The sequence below is a fragment of the Heterodontus francisci genome, chromosome 26, assembly GCF_036365525.1.
Source record: "Heterodontus francisci isolate sHetFra1 chromosome 26, sHetFra1.hap1, whole genome shotgun sequence".
Lineage (NCBI taxonomy): Eukaryota > Metazoa > Chordata > Chondrichthyes > Heterodontiformes > Heterodontidae > Heterodontus > Heterodontus francisci.
The window spans coordinates 41,205,799-41,226,363 of NC_090396.1; the positions used below are offsets into that span (position 1 = coordinate 41,205,799).

At 40.7% G+C, this 20,565-nt stretch overlaps 1 protein-coding gene across 6 annotated transcripts in view; it reads left to right on the forward strand.

Moving 5' to 3' along the window:
• Positions 1-20,565, forward strand: part of LOC137384287 (septin-9-like) — a 413,392-nt gene that overhangs the window by 244,879 nt on the left and 147,948 nt on the right. For 4 of the 6 annotated variants that reach the window (XM_068058094.1, XM_068058097.1, XM_068058098.1 and 1 more), the window contains one exon: positions 19,022-19,669. The exons of 1 other annotated variant lie outside the window; for it this stretch is intronic. In XM_068058094.1, the coding sequence (XP_067914195.1) occupies positions 19,022-19,669 (648 nt within the window). Of the gene's footprint in view, positions 1-2,879; positions 3,142-19,021; positions 19,670-20,565 lie in introns of those variants that run through there. One more of the 6 variants, XM_068058095.1, reaches the window with a different exon arrangement.

A 20,565-nucleotide genomic window follows, 5' to 3' on the forward strand; every position in this document is an offset into this window, starting at 1 on the left:
CCCTGGTCAGCAGGTTTGATCACAATGTCAGGGTTAGATCTGAGAGAACGGAATGCAGCGAGTTCAGAGGGAGACAGGTTAGAGTGAATGGGTGGGGGGCAGAGAAATTAAGACAACTGATGTCGCGCCAACAGTTAACAATGATAGATTGAGTGGGCAAGAGGCCAGAGGGAGGGGTCCACGTGTGGAAGAATACCAAGGCGGGTGAAAGGGTCTGCTGGTTGCGGGGAGGACTCCTGGCCAGAGAAGTGAGGTAAAGGCAACGGAAGAAGCTCAACGTCGTGCTGAGTGTGAAATTCATTGAGGTGGGGGTGTAAGGGGATAAAGCTGAGTCCTTTGCTAAGTACAGATTATTCAGTATCCAAGAGGGGAAAGTCAGAGGGTACTGTGAATACACGACAAGGGGTGAGATTAAAAGAAGGGATGGGGTCAGAAGGAAGTGAAGAAGAAAGATTTGGAAGGGCATTGGTACCCATGAGTTATTGGAGCTTGTTCTTTAACACAAGAGAATTTTTTTATTGAAGTGTCGGATAAGACGAAGGATGAACTGAAACTGTGGAGCAGGACAGCTTTCTGATAGTGAGTTATAGGAGAGAGAGGTCGAGTGTGTACATGTGGCAGTGCATGGCACTGAGTGTGGATCTCAGGGTGCAGTGAGAACAGCAGTCTGAGGAATGTTGTATGTCTCCGATCGAAGCAAAATACTGCAGATGCTGGAAATCTGAAATAAAAACAGAAAAATTGCTGGAGATACTCAGTAGGTCTGGCAGCATCTGTGGAGAGAAAAACAGAGTTAATGGGCTGGATTTTACGAGCCCTCTAGATACGGTGAGGGAGAAGGAAGGCCTCATAAAATGGTGGAAGGAGGCATCAGGAGGGGAGCCCGACATCTACCTGCCGGCTTGGGATATTGTCAGGAGGGGAATGGCGATGATGCGGCCGCCCACTGACTGGAGGTAGTAGCCAATTAATGGCCACTTACCGCCCCCACCAGCATTTACTGGCATCCAGAAGGACCACTGCCATGAGAGGAGATTGCTAGGTAAACCGTGGCCACCTCCCAACAGGTTCCCAGATTGTGGGGGTGGGGTGCCTTCATTTATGACCACTCCGTGGCCCATAGAGGGATTCTCCACAGCAGCAATGGCTGTCCCACTGGAGGATTCACCCCTCCGATCGCCGGAGCCTGCCTGACCATGGCACATTTTAAAAAAAAATTCCTACACAGTTTTCGAGGGTGTCTTCCTCTTCCTGCTGCCTCAGTGGCAGCCACCTCTAACAGCATCCTCCTGCTGCAGTTTTGCGCATGTTTTAAGCAGCTTTCTGTAGAGGTCAATCAAGCAAACTACAATTCCCAGAATGGTTTGGAAACTCTTCACATCTGCACAAATAAAAGTTGTTTGCTTTATGAAATGTTGAATAGATGTAGCTCAGGAACAATAGGAACATCATCTGAGTCATTCAAAAATATCACCCAGAAGGCAGAAAAGGGAAGATATTCTACAACCAGAATTTAATGACACAGCAAACCTATTGCCCTGGAGGGAAGCTTAAAATAAGGGATAAACAAAACTTTGATTAAAGATAAAGCTACAAAATGGAAAATGCACGACAAAAAGTTATAAATATGAAAGATTTCAATCCCATACACACACAATACAATGTATATAAGATATTTTGGGTAAGAGATACTTTTCCAACTTTGGAAACCACCTGCTGCATAATATTTACACTAAATTAAGCAAGAGCACGCGGGAACATAGTGCCTGGCCTGGCTTGCTTTGTTTTCCATGCCTCTTGCCAAATGTCTCTGCTTTGTTGTTTTGATCATAGTGATGGGTTCATATCAGCCCAAGAGGCGAGATGTTATTGGTTTAGACATTAATTAGTGATTAGTCGTATGGTATAGGTCAGAACAATGGGCATCCTCCCTGAGGAGCCCACATCCACTGAATCAACATGCCATATTTCCATTGAAGCTGATTCTTGAGTAATGTTAAATGCTGAGAAAAATGCTAATTTACATTTATAAAGATACTTCTGAATCATCTTGTGATTCATAATTGAATTATGTAAATGAATAACATTGGCAACAGAGTATTAACGTACATTTAAGATACAATCAAGCTATCACTAAATTAATGGGATTAAACTGCAGTGTGCTTACAGAACTTTGCATAATCGTTTGTGGCATTGGCTCAATGTGTGGGACAAGACCGTTCCACTGGTTTATGGGAGATTTAGGCAAATGCGTCAAGGTTCACCTCAGCAATGTAGATTTTTTTTTCTCTTGTGAGCGCGTAGAGATTTTTTTTTATCAGATCAAGAATCTTGTTCTTTCCTTCTAAAGCAGCAGTTGTTAGATTATTCACTTCTAAGTAATACTGAAGAAACGGATATATTCTTGGTTGCCATTTATCAGGGTTATGATTTGAAGTCAATAGGATGTGACTAATGTGGATAAATATAATTTGCAGCTTTAACTCTGCCCTTTGCAGCCTCAACATATTGTATGTTTGCAGCAAAAATATACAACAAAGTATGATTTTAATTAAGGGAAGAAAAGTTTGCAGCTGCAAGATGTTTAATAGTCAGAAATTGTAGATTTATACAATATTGCAACACATGAAACATTTTTTTAAGTTGCAACTTTCTTCTGCAGCTTAAAGAAGACATGAAAGCTTTTAAGCACTTGTACCAAACAAGAATCATCTGGGTTCCTTTGCAGCTACACAGTACTGCCCCCAAGCTGCTCCTTTCCGTTTCAGTGGTGTACCACAATTTGCAGCAGAACGGAGAGCCTTTTGATAGGCGTCTCATTCGACCAGTTACATTCCTGACCAATTCTTTGCTTGCCTCTATGAGGAGGGTGGGTCCTATCCATTCATCCTGCATGCTTTTGCCTTTGGCTCTGCGTAGTTCAGTGCAGTCTATCCTCACTAAAGTCCAAAAAGTTGTTTTAGTAAGTACTGAAGACAAACATTCTCTCAGCTCAAAAAAAGAGCTGGTGGGATTGCATTTCACGTTGTTTTTGGGATTTGTATCTGGCGTGAGACTAAATCAGGGTCGGAAAGTATTTTGGGAAGATGTCTGACATATCAGTAAATGACCAATTGGAGGGAATTATATCAGATTTTGAAGGTTTGTGACTCTATTCTAATTGATACCTATGTGAGCTTGTGATTTATACATTGGACGTACAGAAAACAAAAGTGACTTGCAAGGCAGTAAAGAATGTAATGTCTTTATGCTTTGTTTAACTCTTGTAAAGTGTTACTGTTGACAGTGATTTATACGTGGATTCTGTTTACTTCTAAGTTCATCGGCAGAATAACCTTTGGATCAAAGTTTAAACAAACTAAATCAAATCTCCGACGTTGTATTATTTATGTCTGCAGTGTTAAATATGATGGTTAACTGTGGACCTTTAAACCAAGACCTCAAACCTGTTGAGAACTGCAGCTTCAGCATAAGATTTCTGTGAAATGCGTCAAGCAGGGAGACCAATGCTATTTAATCCTTCGCAGCAGCATTCTTGCCTGTCATTCCTCAGTATTCTGCTCTTGCTCTGACATTTTTTTCCCTCCAAATGCAAACCTCCCTGCAGGATACTACAGTTAACAGATAATTGTTGCATGTGGCCTTTGCTTCCTTTCTTTGCAATATACCAAGCAAACTATTTGAAAGCACAGGAAATGGGAATGTTATCAGTTTCTGAATGTGCTGCCTTTCCCTCGGCGCTTAACGATTCAGAGCTTGTTTGTTTATCCAAACTTGAAAGCAGCTGAGCTTTGTCGAAACGGTATTAACATTTTGCACATCATTGTGATCTTGTAATAGAGTAAACGGTTCAGGCAATCAACAATAGCTGGAAGCTTGGCAAGACATAAGATTAAGTGGGAGATGGGCGAAATGTCTTGAGTTTTTAATGCATGATGCTCAGTTATAATACTGATTCTATTGTGGGAGACAGACAAACTAGACTTCTAAGGTAGTTTTTTAAAGAAAAAATCATACGTCATCACTGACCTTTCAATGTACTGGCAGACATGCTGATCAGTAAAACAGCAGGAAATTCTATAGCCAGGCACACATTCAGAGTGTGCGTGTTCAATCTGTGCTTATTTTTAATTGTTACTTTTGTTGAAGTGAATATTTAATAAGTTACTTTACCAATGATGACCTTGGCATAATGGAAGACAAAAATATTATTGGCTGTGTGCCGTCTAGGACACCAAGTGAGTCAGTGGTGAAACTTGCCAATTGCTACTTAGCAACATAATTGATTAGATAAATATTAAGTATCAAAACTAAGAGTTTACATGTAGGTATGTGAATGTGTAGATATAGTTCATATTTTCAAGATATACTTTGAGCATCATTGTTAGTTGTAACAACTTCATTAACCCATAAGTTGCTGATAATTGCATCAGTCAGAAGCAGCCTTGGTTTAGTGTTTCATCCGACAGACAGTGCCTCTGACATTGCTGCATTGTACGTTTTCAAGTGATGGAGTGTGACTTCGAATCTACACACGTTCTGAATCCAAAGTCATAGTGTCATCAACTGAGCCAAGCAGGCACTAAATCTTTATAAACAAGTGTGCACATCCCTACATCCCCCACACACTCCAGTTCTATTGTACCTAAAGGGTGGAGTCTATTTCAAATGATAAATCATTGCTTAAAGATTATTTTGTGATGCAATTTTCCCATTTTCAGCATTTGAGTGGCCGGGGCTCTGTTGAACAGAGCACTGGGTGGCTCTCGGTTCAAATGGCAGCCAGGTATTTGGTCAAATGGACTACTTCTAAGAGCAGGCAACTTGAATGGCCTACCGTGGATGAGATTTGGTTTAGGACACTCTGGGTAATTTTCAATTCACCACTGGAGCATAATGCTGGTGGTGTAGGTCAGAGGCTCTTTATACAAAGCACCCAGTTTTCCTTTCCATTGAAATTATTGTAATGTCCTTTAGGGAAGGAAACTTGCTGCTGTCACCCAGTTGGGCCTATATGTGACTCTAGTCCAATGTAGATTTGGCTGAGTTTTAACTGCCTCCTGAAATGTCTTGGCAAGCCATTGCGTTGTATCAAGGAGCTACTGGCAGATTGAGAGCCCACCACCACCACCTCAGGGAACTAGAGATGGGAATAAATGTTGGTGACACCAACATTCCATGAGAATTTAAAAAAAAAAATCAACAGTAGGAAAGAAGTTTGTTTTTCTGTTGTCCACCCTTGAAGTGTGTGATACCAGATCACTAATACCATCAGAGATGTGGTGCTTTCCTTTTATATGGTGATGGTCAGAGTCATGTCCTCTGACTACAGATGCTTAAAAATCACAGTGCCACCATTAGACCGTAAGACAATCGACCCTGTCTTCATTTTTCTCATCCTCTTAGGACTGGATTTTACACCACCTCAAAGAGCAGGATTGTGGTGGGGGTGGGGGTAAAATGGAGGCTCTAGGAGCTCTTCCTGACCCAATTCCATCTCTGCAGCCACTTTATGCAGTGCGGTGGCAGCGGAACAAACGGCCTACCTGCCCTAGGCCAATCAAGGCCCTTAAGTGGCCACTTAACAGTTCAGTTAAAGGCTCAAATGTTTGGCAAATTATTTTCTCTTTTTTCTGCCTCCCTCTTCCCCCCCCCCCCCCCCCCAAAAAAAAACTGCACTCCACTTCTTGGACCACGACTGTGTAACTGCGTATCGCCTCAGATAATTACAAAATAACATTGCAGAGCTCTGCCAACTTGTCTGGTGCCGGACTTCTGAGCTGCAGAATTGTCCATGGCAGGAATGTCTTAACTATATGGAACTGGGGGTGCTGGATGTAGCTGCCATACATGTGATTGCATGTAATTACGTAAAAACATGAGCGTCCCATGCTTAAATTCCAAGTCCAGCCGTAGATAAAAAATTAGACCCTCTGCCCCCACCACAATAAATGAAGGATCCCCCTCATTCCAAGCTTTCCATCCATATAAAAGTTTGACCCCCTTCCTCCTGTCCATCACCTCCTCTGAAGCTCTGCAAACCTGCAGATACTGGAGCACTGCTGAAAACTGGTCTAAATCAGGAAGCAGCTGGCTGGGAAATTTCAAAAGTTGAAACTGAGCTTAAATTTAAATCGCCTTTTGTGTCACTGTACAAAGATGGAAGTAACTGCCAGGGGTTTTGTAAGACAAATTTGACCAATGATCTGTATCTTGACTGTTTCATACTCCAGAAGCATCCATGAAAAAAAAACTAAAGATGATTTATAATTTTTGAAGAGAGCTGCCAGTTATAGAATATAATGGCAGGAAACTAACAGTGCATATAAAATTAGAAACTTTTTGGGTTTTTTTAACGGGCCATGCATAACATGAGCCATGTACAAAGTCTTGGGTGCTACAAGGTCAAGTATTTAATTGATAGTATTACAGACTCCAGGAGTGTTCTAATGGAATTTAATTGTAGCACAAATATCCATACTTCATGGATCATTTAGGTACATATTATGGGTTCTAGTAGTTCTAGATATAAGGGGAGATCTTCTTGGACCTGCCTACAGGAAAACTGGATGCCTCGATACTGCAAAAGTTTTACATCTGATTATCTGATAAATCTATAAAGGAGAAGTTAACGTTAAATATTCTAAATGAGATCAACGATTATATTTTCATCTTTGTCAAATGGGATAGAACCTTGAACCCTTTGAAACCCTTTTAACTATTCAGAGAAAGTGCCAAAATGCTCACAATCTGGTTGCTTTTTGTTGTCATTTGAATCTTTTAAAGTATTGATGTCTCTCAACATGTTGCCAGGTACCTGATAACTTATGTGCATATTAACGTTACTTACTGTAGTTCCAAGATAACCCTAGCTCAATAAAATGGCCCAGTTTCATCTTCAATAACAAAACTTTTCCAGCTAGTTGTATCTATTATTTAGTTTCTTAGATGTATCTGGAGATGCTTATTGGATCATGTTATTTTGTGACATCAAGGTTAACCTCAAAACTAAAAGATATATCGTGCTCTGAAGCAAGCCTAAAAGACCTGAATGGGAACAAAGCTGCCAGAGCATTGAGTGCCAGATAGAGTCATGGAGAGATACAGCACTGAAACAGGCCTGTCGGCCTATCAAGCAGGGCTTATAGAATATTTGTGGACTGAAAACCATAGTTTCACAATCAATAATTATCTTAATCCTGCTTCATCCATTTGTAACTGAACAGATTTTTGCTTTAATGCTAACTACTGAAGTTTTAGTTTTACTTGTAGTTAGTGATGAAACATCTTTAGTGAACTGATGAGTTCTTAAGTGTCCTGGGCCAATACCTATCCCCCAACCAACACAGAAAAAACATTATCTGGTCATTATTTCATTGATGATTGTGGGACCTTGCTATGCACATCTTGACTGCCATATTTCTATTACAACAATGACTACCCTTCAAAAAGTACTTCATTGTCTGTAAAGCGTTTTGGGATCTCCTGAGGTCATGAAAGACTCTATATAAATGCACATGACACGAAACTTGGAAGTATTGTGAACTGTTAGGAGACTAGTGATAGACTTCAAGAGGACAAAGACAGGCTGGTGGAATGGGTGGACACATGGCAGATGAGATTTAATGCAGTGAAATATGATGAGGTACATTTTGGTAGGAAGAACAAAGAAAAGCAATATAAAATAAAGGATACAATTTGAGAAGGGGTGCAGGAACAGCGAGACCTGGTGGTATATGTGCACAAATCATTTGAAGATGAAAGGGCAGGTTGAAAAAGTGGTTAAAAGGGCATATGAGATCCTCTGCTATATAAGTAGAGGCCGAGAGTACAAAAGCAAATAAATTATGTTCAACCTTTATAAAACTCTGGTTCAGCCTCCACTGGAGAATTGTGTCCAATTCTGGGCACTGCACTTTAGGAAGGATGTGAAAGTAGAAAAGATTTATGAGAATAGTTTCAGGAACGAGGAACTGAGTTACGAGGAAAGATTGGAGAAGCTGGGGTTGTTCTTAGAGAAGGTTGAAAGGAGATTTGATAGAGGTGCTCAAAATCATGAGGGGACTAGAAAGATTAAATCGTGAGAAACCGTTGCCTATGGCAGAGGTGTCGCGAACCAAAGGACACTGATTTAAGGAGATCTGCAAAAGAACCAAAAGTCACCAGAGAGAATTTTTTTTTTTACACAGTGACTTGTTAGGATTTCGAATGCACTGTTGGCTGAGAGTGTGGTGGACGAAGATTCAATTGTGGCTTTCAAATGGGAATTATATAAGTACCTGAAGATTTAAAAAAAAACTGAAGGGGTACAGGAAAAGGGTGGGATAGTAGGACTAGCTGAATTGCTTTTGCAGAGAGCTGGCATGGACTCAGTGGGCCAAATGGCCTGCTACTGTGCTTTAACCATTCTCTGATTCAATGAAAGCTGCTCAAGGTAGATAGAGGTCCTGCAACATAGTAAGATGCACAAGATATTCAATAGATCCCCTTCAATTTTAGTTTAGAGATCAGCCATTTAAAAATCGAAGTATTAACTAAAAATATAGCCTGTGGGACAAGACCTTTGTTAAATAGCATGGGAAGACATTTGAACTTTTGAAAACAAATGACCACAATTTTGTGTTACAACTCCAAGTTACTTTAATGCACCCTCACTAAATTAGCTGTAATTTAATTTAGTTAATTTAACTTTATGGATAACGATCCTTCCATATGATACTCCCATTTCAGCCACAACCTTAGAAGGTGAATGACAAATGTAAACAATTAATTCATTTCCTGCCAGTATTTTCTGGACTTTCTTTTAGAAATGTTTTTGCCTTTCATTGTACAGGAATTTTAATTTTTTAAAAAACGCACAGTTGTCTATACCATTATAATGCTGTGCTAATCTTGGTTCATGTGAAGGAATTTGTGGGAAAAAAACTGTGGCACCAGGGTGTTAAATCTGAGAATTGAATGCTAAAGTTTAATCAAACAGGTATCCCTATCAAGCTTGAACTAAACTGTGGCTGTTTTAAAATGACTGGTTTTTTAAAAAGCAATTTTGGAGTACAATGGAATCCAGTTAATTTTTGTTTTTTACATTTGCGTCAGGAAACCTGGATTAAATGTATGAGAATTCCTTACCTCAGTTGCTAAATAGTGATTGATTATTCAAAGCATTGCCCTCGCATTACATGTGATGGTATGACACTGCCAATATCATGCATGCTGGTAATGTTGGGTTCCTGCTTCAGATAAATAAGCACAATTGCATGAGATTTAATATGGTTTCAAAACTTTATACCTCTATCTCGTGCATTTCTCCTATTTATCACATTGCATCCATATTATTACAAATGGGCAGGACAGAGAATGTTTTAGCATAGCCAAGACTAAGCCTGGGTTTGGCCAGAAGAGCTAATGGGGAAAAAAATAAGTTATTGCACAGTAGACATGTATACTTTGTTTAACAAACATGAAAAGAGTATGTGGGTAGCTGCATTTCGCTGGTATGTTTTATCGTTTGGATGAGTATTATGAATACATTTTTAAGCACGCTTAAATTGGCTTTAGTACCTAAAAATATCTTTTCATCAGTTTTTGAAATTGGATGCAGGAGAGTTTAAAATGGCAACTCTCTGTGCAACATTGACCAAGAAAATACTGGCCTTTCAACTGAATTTGATGAAATATATTGTGCTGTCTGACCTCTCTTGGAAATTTGAAGACACAGCCAGATTCCACTATGTATTCACTCTCTTGCCTGACACATTTAGTTTCACACACACATTATGCATTCCATCTCCGTCTAATCACTCTTTGATTTGCATATTGGATTATTCCCCCTCGCTGGTAATTCTTGCTGTGTCTATTTGTGGTTTACTGCAGTCCTAGTTTCTTAATCTGGCTTTCAAAGAATTGTAGGTTCTAACTTTTCACCCCTGATACCTCAGTTTCTGATTTTGGCTCAGATGTCAATACAGACAGTAAATGAAATAGAAGTATTTACCTCCCGAAGAACAATTAGAAATGTTGCATACCTGCTATTGGCTAATTAAAAGAAAGTACTGGGAGGGGCCTGATATTGGGTCATCTGCCTGTCCTGTTAGCTAGAGAACAGTCTGGGCTTGGTGGGACTTAAAGAAGAGTGAAAGAAGAAAATCTCAGAAATTTGATTAAGTAGTAATGTTAATTTTCCCAAGGAACCGAGGACTCGCGAGAACGTGATTAAAACAGCTCTTTTCGTGCACCTGTAACTGTTACATAATTGTAGAACTAAGCCAGGCCAGAATGTGAAGTATAACGAAATCTGAACACATATGTCACTTCCTATTCATTTTAAGTTGTTCAGAGGATAGCTGGAGCAAGCAGAAATAATTCAGCTTTGCAACCCGTATCTGTGACGTGTGTAGTTTGATATCTCGCATTCCCATTGTCTCAGTGCACATTGATTTCTCCTTCTGATTCACATGGTTATCTGCTCTTCAAATCTCTGGTCAGATTTTCAGCAAGAATGAGGGAAAGTAAATAAAGGGTGGCCTGCTGGTATGCAGATAAGCCCTAGGAAAAATATAATTTGTCCCACAGTAGCTGGTTTAGCATGTGAAGCTGACCTCCTGGTTTGTTTGCAACTCTTCATCTTGCTTCATTCATAGACAGACGTGAAGAAAAAAAGGAAATAGTACAACATGTTTACATTCTTTTAATTACTGCCTTAGCTTTTTCAGCTAGTTCTGATTTAAGGATCAAATTTTCAAATTCTTTCCTGCCAAATATTTGAGATGACTTTTATCCTTCCCAGCATCAATGATCTACATGGACACATCTCTGGTTTAAAAACAAGCCATCGCAATGAAATGAACTCTTTATAAAAAAAAGTGTTTGGCAAACCTCTTCATTCATTTTACAAATACATAATACATTAACATGAGTAATGTTGAAATTGATTATCACATTTACTTGTTTTACTGTTCTGAAAATAGGTATCTGTTTGGAAACAAGATTGGAGATTATAGATATAGACTGTAATGATTAAATACTCCATGGGACATAATGATCTGTGCTTGGGGAGAGAGATTACTGTTTATGGAAGGCAGTCAGACAGGATTGAATGTTCAAGATGTTGGGATGGATAAATATTCTGACCTTTTGCTTGATTAGCTGTGGAATTTCCAAGATTATTATACCAAATTATCTCTCGAGAGAGAATTACATTTATATTAATGAAGGATGGGTTTTATATGGTCTGTGGAAGTAGCAGACTATTCCTTATGTGCTTTATTGCATGATTAAAATGGGCACAGGGTTCTTCTCCCTCTCGCTCTAATTGGGGGGAAAACTTTGCCAAATATCATTGATCATTGTATGAAAACACTGCTGTTTTCGTATGCTCCCCAATGCTTTAGGGTTGAGAATCATTTAAACTACAATCATTAATTTTGCACACGCCATTACTTTTATTATACATGCATTTGAGGTAACCCCCCTCATCTCTTCATCTCTCCTCTCTTCTTCCCCTGTTGCTCTACATTGACCAAATCGCTGTTCTCTCTTCTAATGTTGGTTGAACTGTTAATATTTGAGATGTCCTGTGATATTGATGTTTGTTCACCTATGGATTGTGTTGGATTATTTATTCACTTTAACTTTTTTTTTGTAAAAAGAAAAACTCATGCTGCTATTTCAGTTGTAGTACTTTTGCTTTGAAAAGCAAAATCACAAACTGATATGCTCACTTTAAAGTGTCATCACTTAAAGAAATCTGAAATGGAAGTAATATCCTTTGCTTACCTTTTTGTTGAAAATAAAGCAAAATAGATCTCCGTTGTTGCCACCAGTCATTATGCTTCCTATTCCCTTGAGGAAAATCTTGGTCAAAATATTCTCCATTATCACCATCACTGTGGCCCTCAGACTCTCAGAAAGCACGCTTCTTTGATTTGCTTTTCTTCAGCCTGCTCTGGTGGGAAACTCACCACGGAGTCTGGAACAGGTATAATTGGCTGAATAGCTTCCTTCTGTATTGTAAGATTCTATGATTTTTATCTGTTTGCCTGCTAATATCAGCTCTGAGTGTCAGTGTGATACTGGCAGCATTTGTGGAATGGTTCAGTAATACTGGCTGCCCACATCTCTCTGGAGGAGATCTGAGAGAGCTCTGCTTGTGCCCTTAAGCCATTGCACAGAGTGCATCTTATCTATCTCCTGTACTGTTGGTGAATTTTCTGGTGAACTAAAGAACCAGTGGGACAGCAGTTCTTTTCATTCGTAGAAAATGTTGTGTGAAGAACATTGCTTTGTAGCAGCATTGTAAACGAATTCCTTTGGAATTCCATTGGTCAGTACCTCTAGTAAAATGGTGACTGTGCTCAAAGGAGCATTTTTAATTTCACCAGCCAGAAAAAGAATTCCGCAAGTATACATAACGACCAGGATAATTCTTCTCCCCTTTGGTGGGACAGGAGGCGGACTGAATCTTCAATGTCCTTATGAAGTCCACCTTTTTGTTTACATTTTTAGTTATGCTGTGGGTGGGCAGTGTGAAGTAAAACAGCCTGATATAGTTGAAATCTTGGTGAAGCATGGAACTAAAACTTACAATTTTGGAAAGGCATAAGATCCACTGAAATGCAGCTATTGAGGTTGAATGATGCTCAAGACTGATTTTATTTGTTTATTTGTTCTCTGGATGTGAGTCTGGTGTGCTAGCAGCATCTTTTACTCAACTTTGAAACTCTAGTTACTACTTACTAATTTGACTGAACTCAAGATGAGAGTGTTGGTCAGTTTGCTGCGTAAAGCCGAGCTTGTGTGAAAGCATCGACAATGATATCCTTGAAATGTGATATACGGTAGCACCTGGAAGTGCAAATATAATTTCTGAGACCAGGATTCCCACTTGAATTCTAATGGATTGAGACCAATGACATGGAGTATTTGAAAAATCAGGTAATTTTCCTGAATCTTTAGGACATTGACCTCAAAATTCCTCCAATTATGTTCCCAGTTCATGGGCTGAGATTGCACCCAATGGGGCTCTTAAGCACTGGAGTTTACATGGATGCGGAGCAAGCCAGGAAGTACCACTTTGGGTGTGTCTCTGTTCCCTACCTGCTCCGGCACCCACTTGTCCTGATGGGAAAGAATGGCCCAATTCGAGCAGCCCCTGTGTAAAGAGGCTAATATGTTCTAAATACTTTCATTTTAACAAGAGTCCTGCTTGCTGGGCCTGGAGAATGCTGGTGGGGCCCACATCCACCCTGTCGGAGTTAAGCCTTGGCTCTCTGGGTTTCCACACAAACAAGAAGTCTCGCTTGAGCAGGAGGAGTTGGGACTTCCAGCAGAAGCAGTTCCCATCTTCTGGCTGTTACTCAGAGATTCTTCCCTATCTGGAGTTCCCTTGTAAAGGGCAGGTCCCTGGTGAAACTGGGTCTCTGCCATGATCTTGGGGGTCCCTCTGAGGTCATAGTGGGACAATGTGAAACCTCTCAGACTACTGGGGTGCATAATCTTGGAACAAATGGAACAAAAATTAAAGGATTTTACATTGATGGTTTCTTATTAAAATATATACATTTTATATTGTCTGTTGCTATGTGATATATGTGCAATAACCATTCTTTTGCTTTCTTTCCTAAACTGTCAGTCTGCTGGAGGTTATGGAACAGACTGAGTAAAACATTCTTGGGTGGGTGTTAGAAACCTGAACATGTAGGGAAACCGAAAGGGGTAAATACATTTATGCCAAAAGTAGTTGCCCACACCTTCACCTTTCAACCAGAAACATCATGGGAATAAATATTTCTGTATCAACGCTAATTATTACAGTGATAGTAATAATGGCTAGCTAACAGGAAGCAGAGAGTAGGCATAAATGGGTCATGTTCTGATTGGCAAGATGGAACAAGTGATGTGCCACAGGGATCAGTGCTGGGGCCTCAACTTTTTACAATTTATATAAATAACTTGGGTGAAAGGTTGCTAAATTTGCTGATGACACAAAGACAGGTAGGAAAGTAAGTTGTGAAGAGGACATGAGGCTACAAAGGGATATAGACAGGTTAAGTGAGTGGGCAAAGATCTGGCAAATGGAGTATAATGTGGGAAAAAGTGAAATTGTCCACTTTGGCAGGAAGAATTTAAAAAAAGCATATTATCTAAATGGTGAGAGATTGCAGAGCTCTGAGATGCAGAGGGATTTAGGTGTCCTAGTGCATGAATTGCAAAAGGTTAGGAATCAGCTACATCAAGTAATTAGGAAAGCTAATAGAATATTGTTTATTGAGGGGAAAGTAAGATGGTTGTGCTTCAGCTATACAGGGCATTGGTGAGACCACATCTGGAGTACTGTGTACAGTATTAGAACATAGAACAGCACAGTACAGGCCCTTCGGCCCACGATATTGTGCTGACCCTTTAACCTACACTAAGATCAAACTTCCTACATACCCTTCATTCTACTATCATCCATGTACCTATTCAAGAGTCGCTTAAATGTCCCTAATGTATCTGCTTCTACTACCACCGCTGGCAGTGCATTCCACGCACCCACCACTCTCTGTGTAAAGAACCTACCTCTGACATCTCCCCTAAACCTTCCTCCAATCACCTTAAAATTATGCCCCCTGGTGATAGCCCTTTCTGCCCTGGGAAAAAGTCTCTGGCTATCCACTCTATCTATGCCTCTCATCATCTTGTACACCTCTATCAAGTCACCTCTCATCCTTCTTCACTCCAATGAGAAAAGCCCTAGCTCCCTCAATCTTTCTTCGGAGGACATGCCCTCCAGTCCAGGCAGCATCCTGGTAAATCTCCTCTGCACCCTCTCTAAAGCTTCCACATCCTTCCTATAATGAGGCGAACAGAACTGAATACAATATTCCAAGTGTGGTCTAACCAGGGCTCTATAGAGCTGCAGCCTAACCTCGCGGCTCTTAAACTCAATCCCCCTGTTAATGAAAGCCAGCACCCCATACGCCTTCTCAACAACCCTATCAACTTGGGTGGCAACTTTGAGGGATCTATGGATGTGGACCCCAAGATCCCTCTGTTCCTCCACACTGTCAAGAATCCTGTCTTTAAGCCTGTATTCTGCATTCAAATTCGACCTTCCAAAATGAATCACTTCACACTTTTCCAGGTTGAACTCCATCTGCCACTTATCAGCCCAGTTCTGCATCCTGTCAATGTCCCGTTGCAACCTACAACAGCCCTCCACACTATCCACAACTCCAGCAACCTTCGTGTTATCGGCAAACTTACTAACCCAGCCTTCCACTTCCTCATCCAAGTCATTTATAAAAATCACAAAGAGCAGAGGTCCCAGAACAGATCCCTGCGGAACACCACTGGTCACCGAGCTCCAGGCTGAATACTTTCCATCTACTACCACCTTCTATGGGCCAGCCAATTCTGTATCCAGACAGCCAAATTTCCCTGTATCCCATGCCTCCTTACTTTCTGAATGAGCCTACCATGGGGAACCTTATCAAACGCCTTGCTAAAATCCATATACACCACATCCACTGCTCTTCCTTCATCAATGTGTTTTGTCACATCCTCAAAGAATTCAATAAGGCTTGTGAGGCATGACCTGCCCCTCACAAAGCCATGCTGACTATCTCTAATCAAACTATGCTTTTCCAAATAATCATAAATCCTGTCTCTCAGAATCCTCTCCAATAATTTGCCCACCACCGACGTAAGACTGACTGGTCTATAATTCCCAGGGTTATCCCTATTCCCTTTCTTGAACAAGGGAATAACATTTGCCACACTCCAATCGTCTGGTGGTACTACAGTGGACAGTGAAGATGCAAAGATCATCGCCAAAGGCGCGGCATCTCTTCCCTCGCTTCCCGTAATAACCTTGGGTATATCCCGTCTGGCCCCGGGGACTTATCTATCCTCATGTCTTTCAAAATTTCCAGCACATCCTCCTTCTTAACTTCAACCTGTTCGAGCATATCAGCCTGTTTCACACTGTCCTGACAAACGTCCAGGTCCCTCTCACTCGTGAATACTGAAGCAAAGTATTCATTAAGGACCTCGCCTACCAACTCCGACTCCAGGCACAAGTTCCCTCCGCTATCCCTGATCGGCCCTACCCTCACTCTGGCCATCCTCTTGTTCCTCACATAAGTGTAGAACGCCTTGGGATTTTCCTTAATCCTACCCGCCAAGACTTTTTCATGTCCCCTTCTAGCTCTCCTAAGTCCATTCTTCAGTTCCTTCCTGGCTACCTTGTAACCCTCTAGAGCCCGTTCTGATCCTTGCTTCCTCAACCTTAAGTAAGCTTCCTTCTTCCTCTTGACTAGCTGTTCCACATCTCTCGTCATCCAAGGTTCCTTCACCCTACCATCCCTTCCTTGCCTCATCGGGACAAACCTATCCAGCAGTCGCAGCAAGTGCTCCCTAAACAACCTCCACATTTCTGTCGTGCATTTCCCTGAGAACATCTGTTCCCAATTTAAGCTTCCCAATTCCTGCCTAATAGCATTGTAATTCCCCCTCCCCCAATTTAAATATTTTCCCATCCCATCTGCTCCTATCCCTCTCCATGGCTATAGTAAAGGTCAGGGAGTTGTGATCACTGTTACTGAAATGCTCTGCCACCGAGAGATCTGCCACCTGGCCTGGTTCGTTGCCAAGAACCAAATCCAATATAGCCTCCCCTCTAGTCGGCCTATCTACATATTGAGTCAGGAAACCTTCCTGGACACACCTGACAAAAACTGCTCCATCCAAACTATTTGCACTAAGGAGGTTCCAATCAATATTAGGGAAGTTGAAGTCACCCATGACAACAACCCTGTTACTTCTGCACCTTTCCAAAATCTGCCTCCCAGTCTGTTCCTCTGTGTCTCTGTTGCTATTGGGAGGTCTATAGAAAACTCCCAATAAAGTGACTGCTCCTTTCCTGTTTCTGACTTCCACCCATAATGACTCAGTAGACAAACCCTCCTTGCCGACCTCCCTTTCTGCAGCTGTGATACTATCCCTGATTAGCAATGCCACTCCCCCACCTCTTTTACCTCCCTCCCTATTTCTTTTGAAGCATCTAACCCCCGGAACATCTAACATCCATTCCTGCCCCTGTGATATCCAAGTCTCCGTAATGGCCACAACATCGTAGCTCCAAGTACTGATCCATGCTCAAAATTCATTACCCTTATTCCTGACACTTCTTGTGTTAAAATAGACACACTTCAAGTATTGGTCTCATTTAAGGAAGGATGTAAATAGGTTGGAAGCAGTTCAGAGAAGGTTTACTAGACTAATATCTGGAATGGGTGGGTTGCCTTATGAGGAAAGGTTGGACAGGCTAGGCTTGTATCCACTGGAGTTTGGAAGAGTAGGAGGCGACTTGATTGAAACATAAGGTTCTGAGGGGTCTAGACAGGGTGGATGTGGTTAAGGATGTTTCCTCTTGTGGGAGAATCTAGAACTAGGGGGTCACTGTTTAAAAATAAGGGGTCACCCATTTAAGAGAGATGAGAATTTTTTTTCTGAGGGTCGTGAGTCTGTGGAACTCTGCCTCCACTGCCTTTTGAGGAAAAGAGTCTTTGAATATTTTTAAGGCAGAGGTGGATAGATTCTTGAGCAAGGTTGTGAAAGGTTATTGGGGATAGGCGGGAATGTGGAGTTGAGGTGACAATTGGATCAATCATGATCTTGAATGGCAGAGCAGATTCGAGGGGCCGAGTGGCCTACTCCTGATCCTAATTAGTATGTTGGTATGACCATCAATAGCTTGTAAATGTGATATTAAATGGAAATACAGTAATGAATACTTGGAAGTGGATCTGTAGCCCAATTGAGGGGCTCAAAAGGGATTACAAACCTTGCCAGATTTCTGTTTGCATCTGGTATAAATTTTTCATTACATCAGAATAGTGCTGACTGGCATTTTCATGAAAACAGCAAAATCCAGTTCATTTACAGTGAAGGATTATAGTTTTGAGAATGCAGTCACCAGAAATGGATATTCATATGAAACTGACTGTTGTGTTTGCTGTCATGAGACTTTTTTTATTAAACATACCTGAATTTGTATTGCAAGGGTGAGGGCTTGCTCCAGCACCCAAAAACACCTTGAGAATCTTATGTCTTGTACAAACGAGCGATCTTTTATTACAAGCATGCAAGACGTCCTACTCTCTCGAATGATTGTAGGCATTCTGCTAGTACATTGTTCCACTAGTCATTTTATACAGTTTTACAGTTTCTTAATTGCATCATCTCCCATCTATTGCCTTGGTTATATTATTCACCTCGTCAGCCTCTTGATTACCCTATTCATAGGATTCTTAGGCTATTCATAGAATTTGGGTGTCTCCCTCCTGAGCTTGATGCCTTCTGATTAGGATTCATATAATTCAGGTGTTTCCCTCTTAGTCTCGTTATCTTCTGATTGGGTATTCATATAATTCGTGTGTCTAGCAGGCAAGCTTTCTCTAGTTACAGGGACCTAAGTTACGCCAAGTATCCCATGGTTCCTATACCAGTCTCCCCTACAGACTGAGTGCTTTTTTTTTCCAAGAGTCTCAAGCTTATAATAGGCTAGTGTATTTGTCTCTTATGCCTGAAACTTTTTTGCAGGGTTTGAATCCAAACCAAACTGATGTGATGAAAGTCTCCTTTCTCTACAGGTCAAAAGAAGCCTGTATGAAATGGGTTTGTTCTGTCATCGCAGTCTCTTGTGGATGTGAATTATCAGCATAAAACTGTCCGTAATTCAGCATTCATTGGTACTAATTTGGCAACATTGGGCCTGATTTTAACTCTGTGCAAGTGGATGGGTTTTGAATGAGTTTAAAATGTTGCCCATTTTGTCTGAGCAGCGAACAGAAATTCTGCTTATCCCCTATTGCCCAGGAATCTGATGGAATTATGAATCTGAGCTCGCAAGCTACAGTAGGATTGGCAGGAGAGGTCATCAAATCATGGAATAACGTTTTTAAGCTGTATGTTGAAAATTTGCGATGGTATTAGAAAAATTATTTTGGTTCAATTTAAGTTTTTTTTTCTCTTTCAGCTTTGAAGAGATCATTTGAGGTAGAGGAAGTAGATCAGTCGCCAAATCCCTCTGCTCCAACGCGACGCATTCCAACTCCTCTGCTGAGACAAACGCCAGCATCTGGACACAAATATCAAGATCTGGGGGCAAAGTTTACAGATCCAAATTCAAAACAAGCAGAAGTACCTAATGCTAAATCACCAAAGTCATCGGTCAAGAGAATTGAAATTACAGGACCTAAGCACCCAGAACCTGTCTCACGAAGAGCAGAAATTTCTATTGACCTTTCTTCAAAGCAAGTAGAAGCTGCAAGTCATGGTGCACCAAAGATTGGCCTTAAAAGAGCAGAATTGCTAGGCCACAAGCCTCCAGAAACAGCGCCTAGGAGAACAGAAATTTCTGGAACAAAACTGCAGGAAATCTCCTCCAGGAGATTGGAAACTACAGGATCCAAGCTCACTGAATCCATTCCAAGAAGAACAGAAAGTTTTGGACCTCCCCTGACAGAGATATCTCCAAAAAAGCTGGAGATTCAAACACCAAAGCATCAAGAAACCCCAGCTAAACAGGTGGAAAACTCAATCTCTCCCCACGTTAACTACCATCAGCAACAGGAAGTGCAGCCAGAGAGAGCAGTTACTGAAACCAAAGTGAAGAGTCAGAGCAGTAAGTAAAAATTTATCGAGTTTTACTGCTCAGAATGTCGTTTTTTTCCTATAAATGTGTGTTTTTATTTCAAGGAACACTTTATCACTAATAGGTAAAATTTAGATCGTTTTGAGTAAGTCTTAATAGCTTAGATTTTAATGAGCCTTGCTTAAGATTGCAAATGTGCGATCAGATAAATGTTGGGGGTTTGTGACTGGCATTAGCTGATATAGTTGTTGATGTTTAAATATTTTTGTTTAACAGCAGCAGCAATGTTTGCCCAAAATTATCTCTGTCCTTTTAATAAGCTTTTTAGGGGAAAATGGTATTACATTTTTTAAAAAGTCTATAATTTCTTTTGAAAGATATGTATAACTTTAATATTTTGACATAGTTGATATAATAGAAAACCTTTTAATATCATTGTAGTGGTTTATTTTTGGATGGGTGTCAGCTCCAATCCTTTCAGTATCTTTTTTAAGGTGTCCGTTTTGATAACTTAGTTTGTTAGTACAAGGGGGGCCTGTGTGAAGCAAACCCTTCCTCCGGTATTGCTCTTGAAGAATTTAAGTAGTCTTGAACAACCGAAGATGGAGTTTGTTTTTCAAAGTTTGTATAGATCCTGTTTTTGAAGGAGTTTGTTTAAGTGTTGCAAATGATATTTCAGAAAATATTAAGCTCAACTAAAAAGTAATCAAATGGAGGAAATGACTGAAATACGCTATGGTTTTCAAATCTCTCCGTGGTCTAGCCCCTCCCTCGCTGTAATCTCCTCCAGCCCCACAAACCTCAGATATCTGTGCACATTCTAATTCTGGCCTCTTTGGGACCCCCGATTTTAATTGCTCCGCCTTCAGTGGCTGGACTTCAGCCGCCTAGACCTAAGCTCTAGTATTCTCTCAAGCTTCTCTGAC